The sequence below is a fragment of the Hypanus sabinus genome, chromosome 9, assembly GCF_030144855.1.
Source record: "Hypanus sabinus isolate sHypSab1 chromosome 9, sHypSab1.hap1, whole genome shotgun sequence".
NCBI lineage: Eukaryota > Metazoa > Chordata > Chondrichthyes > Myliobatiformes > Dasyatidae > Hypanus > Hypanus sabinus.
The window spans coordinates 138,299,039-138,308,818 of record NC_082714.1 but is presented as its reverse complement, the minus strand read 5'-3'; the positions used below and the strand labels follow the sequence as shown (position 1 = coordinate 138,308,818).

The 9,780-nt window shown below is 40.6% G+C and overlaps 1 protein-coding gene across 4 annotated transcripts in view; it reads right to left on the bottom strand.

The window, feature by feature from the left end:
• Positions 1-9,780, bottom strand: part of LOC132398932 (XK-related protein 7-like) — a 234,795-nt gene that overhangs the window by 21,434 nt on the left and 203,581 nt on the right. For 3 of the 4 annotated variants that reach the window (XM_059978768.1, XM_059978772.1, XM_059978770.1), the window contains one exon: positions 8,634-8,833. In XM_059978768.1, coding sequence (XP_059834751.1) covers positions 8,634-8,833 — 200 coding nt within the window. The remainder of the gene's footprint in view (positions 1-8,633; positions 8,834-9,780) is intronic. The other variant, XM_059978769.1, reaches the window with a different exon arrangement.

Genomic DNA, 9,780 nt, shown 5'->3' with positions numbered 1-9,780 from the left:
CTCTTCTGTATCACTAGCCTATCAGAGACCTTGTGAGGCTTAAGACCAGCTGGTAAAGCTCAACTCAGGTACTGTTTTGATTACAGAACTTTTTTTTCTCCCATTCTAGACTGTGAAATAAGGAAAATTTAGCACCATTTTAATTTTCTCACTCTTTCCTTATTGACCTTTATCCCAAGCCATTACTTCTTTCAATCATACCTACACTCATCAAATAATTTCCCAGACAATTTTTGCTGGTAACTTATCATCCTATAATAAACAGCAGAATTCTCTCATCAGGTGTTTAATTTACAGCATTAAAGTCACAATCACCATACAACTGATCTGCCCACTGATACAACCTGTTGACGTGACACAAGACATAGTATAATGAAAGACTCAACAAAAACACCCTTTACCACTGATGTCTGAAGGAAAGATCTGACCAGCTATCTGAAGCTACAACGCTGTTTTAGTGACTTACAACACATAGACAAAATGCTAGGTGAACTCAGCAGATCAGGCAGCATTCCTCCAGCATTTTGTGATTTACAGCAATTGCAGAATTTTTCATGTTTACTTTTAGTTACTTGCATTAGTTTTAGTAAAAGAATGCCTTGCATGTTATTTGCAAATACACTTCACATTTAAATTTAACCGTTCAACATTATCTCAGTTCAAAACTTTACAATATAGTTCATGAAAAATTGGAATTTTGGCCTGTGCTGTCTTTAACCTTTTGACCAGAAACTACAGGCAGTAATTCAATAACAGAAAGTCTTCAGGATGCAGACCCCCTCCTAATCTCCTGATCTGCATCTAGAAGGCTAATGGAGGCAGCATGCCTGATATCACCACAAAGCTTGCTGCAAATGGCTGTTAGCAATCTGACTGCAGCAATAGTTTTTCATAAATGCAAGGGGCATGATACCGAAGTCATCTGCCTGTGTTTTCATTTTGAGAGTCATACACTTGAGGAAGCAAAAACTAGGAGTTAATTAGACATTGACAGTAGAAAAGCCATCACCAGCACTAAGATAGCCCTGGCAAATCTATGTTAGCAATGGATTCAGTTTTTTCATCTTTATTCAAAAATATTAATGTGTTTTTAACAAGAGCATAGTTTTAACTATCAGATACAAGTATTGAAGTAATTAACTATGTCATGATGCATTCATCATAATTGGACAGATATTAAGAGGATTACTAACGTCAGCTACTAAATGTTGTTAATTATAGCTCTGGGTTTTATAATAATGAACAGCCTATTAAATGACTCATGCTCATATTTTTTGTGCAGTCTGGCAATTTTTATGCCATACTGCATATTAATCATGTGATTTCAAACTAGAAGTAATCTCCAGAAGATCCTGAAATCCAAAAACCTACTGTAATCATCATTATTTTGGTTCAGTTGGCAGCGCCCAGTGTAAAATTCAGAAGTTCAAGTACCACCATGGGCCAAAGCATTTTCATTTGGGCTCAATAACGAGTACAGGGCTGCTGAAGTGTTATACAATCATTTGAGTAATATTCTAAATGAAGCTCAATCTGCTTGTTCAATGGAATATAAAACATCGTGATTCTGAGAAATCAAAAGGAATAAAATAAACATTTTATTCAGCCTGTTCTATCTCTCATTACAAATAAAAAGAGAATATGTTGGAAACACTTAGGAGGTTAAGCAGCATCTGTGGAAAGACACAGTTGTCATTTCAAGTCCAAGGTAGCTCATCAGTCTGACAAAGTGTCTCTATCCTGAGACTGTGCCCGCTTGTCCTAGACTCCCCACCAGGGGAAACATCCTTTCCACATCTACTATGTCCAGGGTTTTCAACATTTGAAATGAGATTCCCCTTCATCATCCTTCTAAATTCCAGTGAGTACAGGCCCAGAGCCATCAAACATTCCTCTGATGATAACCTTTTCATTCATGAAATTATCCTTGTGAATGTTCTCAGAAACCTCTTGAATGCCAGAACATTTTTTCTTAGCTGAGGGGCCCAAATCTGTTCACAATATTCAAGGTGAGGCCTCACCATTGCCTTATAAAGTCTCAGCATCACATCCCTGTTGTTATATTCTAGACCTCTTGGAATGAATGGTAACATTGCGTTTGCGTTCCACACCACTGACTCAACCTACAAGTTAACCTTTAGGGTGCTCTGCACAGGGACTCCCAAGTCCCTTTGTATTTCACATTTTTGGATTTTCTCCCCATTTAGAAAATAGTCTGCATATTTACTTCTTGTACTAAAGTGCATGACCATGCAATTTTCCAACATCATATTTCATTTGCCACTTTCTTGCCCATTCTCCTAATCTGTCTAGGTCCTTCAGCAACCTTCCTGTTTCCTCAACACTACCTTCCTTCACAACCAATCTTCATATCATCTGCAAACTTGGCAACAAAGTCATTTATTCCATCATCTAAATCATTGATACACAGCATAAAAAGAAGCGGTCCCAACACCAACCCCTGTGGAACACCATTAGTCACTGGCAGCAAACCAGACAAGGATCATTTTATTCCCACTTGCTTCCTCTTCCCAATCAGCCAATCCTCTAAACATGCTAGTAACTTTCCTGTAGTACCATAGGTTCTTAACTTGGTAAGCAGCCTCATATGTGGCACCTTGTCAAAAGCCTTATGAATCCAAATATACAACATCCACTGCATTCCCGTTGTAATCTATCCTATTTGTAATCTACTCAAAGAATTCCAACAGGTTCGTCAGGGAAGACTTTCTCTTAAGGAAGCTATGCTGACTTTGTCTTATCTTGTCTGATGTCTCCAAAGTACTCCATAACCTCATTCTGAACAATTGACTCCAACATCTTCCCAACCACTGAGATCAGGCTAACTAGCTTATTATTTCCATTCTGCTGTCTCCCTCCTTTCTTAAGGAGTGCAGTGACAATTTTCCAGTTCTCCAGAACTATGTCAGAGTCCAATGATTCTTGAAAGATCATTACAAATGCTGCCACAATCTCTACCACTACCGCTTTCAGAACCCTAGTGTGCAGTTCATCTGATCTGGGTGATGTATGTACCATTAGGTCTTTCAACTTTTTGTGCACCTTCTCCCTTGTAATAGTAACTGCACTCACTTCTCTTCCCTCATACCCTTCAACTTCTGGCACACTGCTAGTGTCTTCCACAGAGAAGACTGATGCAAAACGCTCTTTTATTTCATCTGCCATCTTCTTGCTCCTCGTTATTATTTCTCTAGCCATATTTTTAGTGGTTCTATATCTACGCTCAACTCTTTTTTTGATATACTTGAAAAAGCTTTCCCTATTCACCTTGATATTGTTTGCTAGCTTGCTTTCATGTTTCATCTTTTCCCTCCTAATGATTCCTTCAGTTGTTTTCTGTAGCTTTTTAAAAACTTCTCAATCCTTGTTAATTTTTGCTTTGTTGTATGCTCCCCCCCCCCCTCCCTTTGCTTATACATTAGTTTGGTCTTCCCTTGTAGCCACAGTTGTACTATTTTGCTCTTTGAGTATTTCTTTGTTTTTGGAATACATCTATCCTGTACCTCCCTCGTTTTTCCCAGAAACTCAAACCATTGCTGCCCTGCTGTCATCCCTGCCAGCATCTCCATCAAATTCTCTTTGGCCAAATCCTCTCTCATACCACTGAAATACTCTACTGAAATACTGCTACATTATTTTCAGCTTTCTCCCTATCAAATGAAGTTGAACTAACTCATATTGTGATTACTGCATCCTAATGGTTCCTTTACCTTAAGCTCCCTAATTGCCTTCAGTTCATTACATCACACCCAATCCAGTGTAGGAGGGCAGAGCAAAGTCGAGATGGTGCTAAATGACTACTCCTTTGCTTGCATCCTTGGAAGCAGCTCTATTTCTATCTTTGATATTTCTTTTTTTCCTTTTCAAGGTTCCTTTGAAGACCCTGACCCGGAGTTACAATCTGACTTTGGTTCTTTGAGGGAATGGGACTCACTCTCAGGGCCTCATGACCGGCTGCTTTTTGATATCCCAAGGATGTGGCCTGGAAGACTAGTGCGCCTTCAGGGTGCCGCATTCTCTCGGCTCTGGAGACGGGCTGATTCAAGTCTGGTGCCCCTGATGAGGTGTCACGGGAGAACACGGAACATTGGAGGCAGCGGGTTAGCTGCCAACTGTGTGTCCGGACACCTGAGCTCTTTGGGTGCAGAGCTCGAGAAAAGCGATGCAACAGACTTTTAACATCGTAAGTCAGTGAGTTGTTTGTTATGTCTCCCCTCTTGCTGTGAAACAGGGACAGCTCTTTTTCCATTATTAGGCAGAGGGAGAGCCTGTGGTATGTTGAATTACCAGGTGAATGGGTAGTCTTTGGGGTACTGTGCCTTTACTGATGTTTTACTGCACGCTTGAATGCTCGGTGGGAGGCGTCGATGCTATTTTTTACTGGTGGGGGGGGCAGTTGCCTTGCTGCTGCTTGTGTGTGGGAGAAGGGAGCGGGGGGGGGGTGCTTTGGTATTCTAACGTTTAACTGTCATTCATTCTTTGCAGCACTCCTCTGTTCTCATTGATATTTGAGAAGAAAAAGAATTTCAGGATGTATATTGTATACATTTCTCTGACATTAAAAGTACCTATAGCTAATCTGCAAGTATGCTCAATGACAACCTGCTCTAAAAAGCACCTCACAGGCATTCAACCAATTCACTCTCTTTCAATCCATTACCAACCTGATTTTCCCAATCTACCTGCATGTTCAAATCTCCCAGGACCATCGCACTATTGCCCTTCTGACACACATTTTCTGTCTCCTGTTGTAATCTGTAGTGCACATCCCAGTTACTGTTTGGAGGCCTGTATATAACTGCCATCAGGGTCCTTTTACTCTTGCAGTTTCTTAACTCAATCCACAAGGATTCCACATCATCCAATCCTATGTCACATCTTCCTAAGATGGTACAAGGAGTGGGAACATTGCAAGTGTATGTACAGCTTGAATGGAAATTAAGAGGAGGTGTGGGATGAGCAAATTAAAGCAGTTGGGAACACATTTGCACAAGTATCTAGCAATATGCAAGGGATCTAGGTTGAATATATGTTGAGAGTGAGGTCAGAGTGATGAGATAGGGAGAATGGTAAAAATCTGGAAGGGAACTGAGAGCAGGTGCTTTCCAGGCAAAGAGTGAAAAAGTAGCTCTTGTCGTCAACTTCTGATCTTGGGTTCTCAGGTGCCTGCAGGCTCTAGATTAAAGTCCTCTGGGTGATATGCTGATTACTTACTTCTTATTTTCTGCCATGGTTACTTGGAAAGAAACCCATGGTCTTTTCTATCTCATGATAGCCTCTCATAACAGACCCTGACTCAGGTATCACCTCCTGTAGGAAAATGGAAGGGAAGCCTACTACATCTTGCCACTTTGCCAGTCACCATGAAATGTTTATCTGTTCGCCAAAGCAACATCAATTGGTATTTCTCTTCAGTGAACTCAAGCTTGGAGCATCATCAGGTATCTGTGCTACCACTGCAAGCTCTGTCTGTCCAGTAGGTCAGTATTTGATACTGGATTAGGTCAAACTTATTGCCACTAACTGTAATCAGGTTTTGCCAATAAGATTGGCCAAGCTTCCATGCCACTCCCATGTTCTCAGAAATAATCACTGTAGCTGCTAATCATAATTAAAATGACAAATAAAATTATAGATATTAAGAATTGACCATGTTCCCCCACTTTTCTTCAAAAAGAGACAACTGCCTACATGTTATTTGAAAATTAAATTTATTTTCAAAGCAGCTTCTTCATCAAATCATTACAATAGGGGACTCTAATTACATCTATATTTTATTCAATGTTTACTCAGGCAGGCTTGTTTTCTTAAAATTTGCTGTTTTTTAAAGACATAATTGCAAACAATTTTTCCAAATAATCACTGTAATCCATACTTCAAAAGTAATGCAATGTTTGTGAATCATTTTGATATACTCAGTAGCCACATTATTATGTACACCTGCTTGTTAATGCAAACATCTTTTCAGTCAATCATGCGGCAGCAACTCAATGCTTAGAAGCATGCAGACATGGTCAAGAGGTTCAGTTGTTGTTCAAACCAACTATCAGACTCTGGAAGAAGATGATGCCAGCAAACAACGCTGTCAAAGGTGGTGTTCTCAATATGGTTCATGAAGCAATTCCTTTCACTTCTTTTACACCTTTTTACTTCTGATATGGTTTTGTTTCTGGTAGAGCCTGTTATCTACATTCCGGTAGTGCGTTTTCGGTCTGATCAGGTGACTGGTGCTTTGCTGGCTCCAAGAGTGCTCCACAACGCTGCAATCAAAGCGTGCAGAATGGATGTCAGGAAGCCAGGAGACTGAATGTGATCCCATGATTGATGCCATCTCTTGCTGATTAAAGCGCCTCGAAAGATTGAAATCTACTAGGTGGTGGCGAAGGGAAAGCTAAAGTTCAGCCGTTGACTACCAGCCTCTCACTCACTGCCACTGGAAAAGGAGTCTGGATCTGGTGGTTTCTCGTTCACTCTTGCTCAGAACTCAATCCCCCTGTTAGCGAAGCCTAGCAGCCCATAGGCCTTCTTAACTACCCTATCAACCTGTGCAGCGACCTTGAGGGATGTATGGATTTGAACCCCAAGGTCCCTTTGTTCATTTGATGTTCTGTTCAAACTTAGATCACATTACTTCCTCATTCTGATGTTCTGTTCCAACATCAAATGACATTCACAATAAAGTGAACAAATAATAAACAGGATTTCAGAAGCAAAATACCATAGATACTGGAAATACAAAATTTCAAAAAATTGATAAAAAGCAGAAAGTCCGGCAACACATGCTTAGAAAACAGAGTTAATGTATCAGGTCAATGTCCTTTTAGAATTCGGAATAGTCAAAGATAAATTGAGTTTTAATTTGGAGATTATGGGAGTAAAGAATTGGGCATGAAAGTGTCATTTAAACGGGTTGATATTGCTGGTCAGGTCAGGATTTATTGCCCACCCCACTGCTCTGGGAGCCAATGGTAACGAGTCAACCTTTCTGAACCTTTCCATCTCCTTTATTAGCTATCTTCCCTACTGAATAAAGTGGCCACAGAGTACATTTTGTGGTTTTCTCCTGCGGTATTCCATCCACATCAAGATTTGACATGTTCTGTATTCAGAGATGCTCCTTTGCACACCACTGTTGCAACATGTGATCATTTGAATTCCTGTCAACCTCCTGTCATCTTGAACCATTCTGGGCATTCACGTCTGACCTCTCTCATTAACAAGGTGTTTTTTGCTCAAAGAACTGCCACTCATTGGATTGTTTTTTGTTTTCCGTGACATTCTCTGTAAACTTTAGAGGCTGGTGTGCATGACCATCCGAGGAGATCAGCAGTTTCTGAGATACTCAAACCACCCATCTGACACCGACAATCATTCCACGGTTATAGTCACTTAACCATAGAACCATAGAACACTACGGCACAGTACAGGCCCTTCAGCCCTCCATGTTCTGCTGACCCATATAATCCTTAAATAAAAGTACTAAACCCACACTACCCCATAACACTCCATTTTTCTTTCATCCATGTGCCTGTCCAAGAGGCTCTTAATACCCCTAATGTTTTAGCCTCCACCACCATCCCTGGCAAGTCATTCCAGCCACTCACAACCCTCTGTGTAAAAAACTTACCCCTGATGTCTCCCCTAAACTTCCCTCCCTTAATTTTGTACCTATGCTCTCTGGTGTTTGCTATTGGTGCCCTGGGAAACAGGTACTGACTATCCACCCTATCTATGCCACTCATAATCTTGTAGACCTCTATCAAGTCCCCTCTCATTCTTCTGCACTCCAAAGAGAAAAGTCCCAGCTCTGCTAACCTTGCTTCATATGACTTGTTCTCCAATCCAGGCAACATCTTGGTAAATCTCCTCTGCACCCTCTCCATAGCTTCCACATCCTTCCTATAATGAGGTGACCAGAATTGAACACAATACTCTAAGTGCGGTCTCACCAGAGATTTGTAGAGTTGCAACATGACCTCTCTACTCTTGAACTCAATCCCCCTGTTAATGAAGCCTAGCAACCCATAGGCCTTCTTAACTACCCTATCAACCTGTGCAGCGACCTTGAGGGATGTATGGATTTGAACCCCAAGGTCCCTTTGTTCATCTGATGTTCTGTTCAAACATCAAATGAACGTCACGACCATGCCTTCATGTTCTTATGCAGTGAATTGGTGGCACATGCAGATTAGATATTTGTATTAACAAGCAGGTTTCAGTTGTACCTAATGAAGTGGCCACTGTGTGTGTGCTGAAGATGGTCCCACATTATTATTAGGCAGCACATTTCAGGATTATGACCCAAAGGTGAATTAACTATTATACATTTCCAAGACAGGATAGAGTGCAACTTGGAGAATTTGCATTTGGTATTGTCATACATGCAGATAATGTCCTTAAAAACTAATAAAAATCATGGATAATCCTGTTCATGCTAACAGGAGGGTGATAGTTACTCAAATAGCCATGCGGACAGCTATCTAATAAAGTGGCCACTGAATGTATAACGTGGTGAGAAAATAGGACCAACGAGGCGAATTGGATTATTTTCCAACTCTTAAGTAATGGGTTCCTTTCACTGCTTATGGTGTAACAAAATCATTGAGTCTTACCTTGCAAACTCCCAATATGGTTTCTCTGCACCATAATACTTAGCTGCAGTACAAGCTGAGGTGCACTTTTAAGAAAGGTTTCCAGCAGGCGTAACATGTTTATATCAGCACTCTCAAACATCATCCTCCAGTAGAAGTGCCGGCGTTCGTGTTCTCTGTGCCAGCGGCTCTGAATTCCAAGATACATGGCTCTGAGATACCTATTCAAAAGCACAGAAATTACTTTCAAAGCAACTGAGTAATTCAATAAAATCCATTGTTTATAAACACCCAGTATACAATAAGCACATATCTATACTGTTTAAATGCATAAATGTGAGTTTACAGAGCAACTGCAGACCAAGGCTGCAGCGTAATCAATCTGTTTTCAGGTTAGGACTGTAAACCTTGCATTGTTGGACTACTTAAATAATTCAATGAAAATAAATGTCAAGATTATTGCCTTATATTATTGAAAATCTACAGTCTGTTTCTCTGATGGATGCTTCCTGTTAAAAGCCCAACTGTAGCTTTTCAATAACATGAAACTGTCTGTATCTTTTTTCATTAAGTCAAGGGTAGCGACTGTCACCAGGAAAGCCAGCTTTTATTGCTCACCCCGAATTGTCATTAAACTTGTCTTTCCGGGCAATTAGGACTCAATCACATTGGCTCGAATATGGAATTACATCTGGGCCAGATTGGGTGGCAGATTCCTTTCTCTAAAGGGCATTAATGAGCCAGATGGATCTCAACCATAATCTGGTGATTTTGCGGTTAATATCATTGAGACTATCTTTTTATCCCAGGTTATTCTACTAAGGAAACTTAACTTCCTCAGCTGCCATTGTGAACTTTGAACTCATACATGGGTCCTACAGATACCCAGGATGTACTATCAGATGAAGATATGAAGAATCTGAATGTACTCCAATTCAAATTTAGAATTATTTATTGCATGTACATGGAAACATGCAGCGAATGTGTCATTTCAGTAAACAATCAATACACCCAGGGGTGTGCTGGGGGCAGCTGGCAAGTGTCCGCATCATCAACATAGTTTGCTCAGAGTGCTTGGCAGAGCAGCACAGAACACAACAAGCAACAAAACCACCACAGAAAAACATGCTCCCTTTCCTCCCTTCCACCCACCCACACAAATGGACAG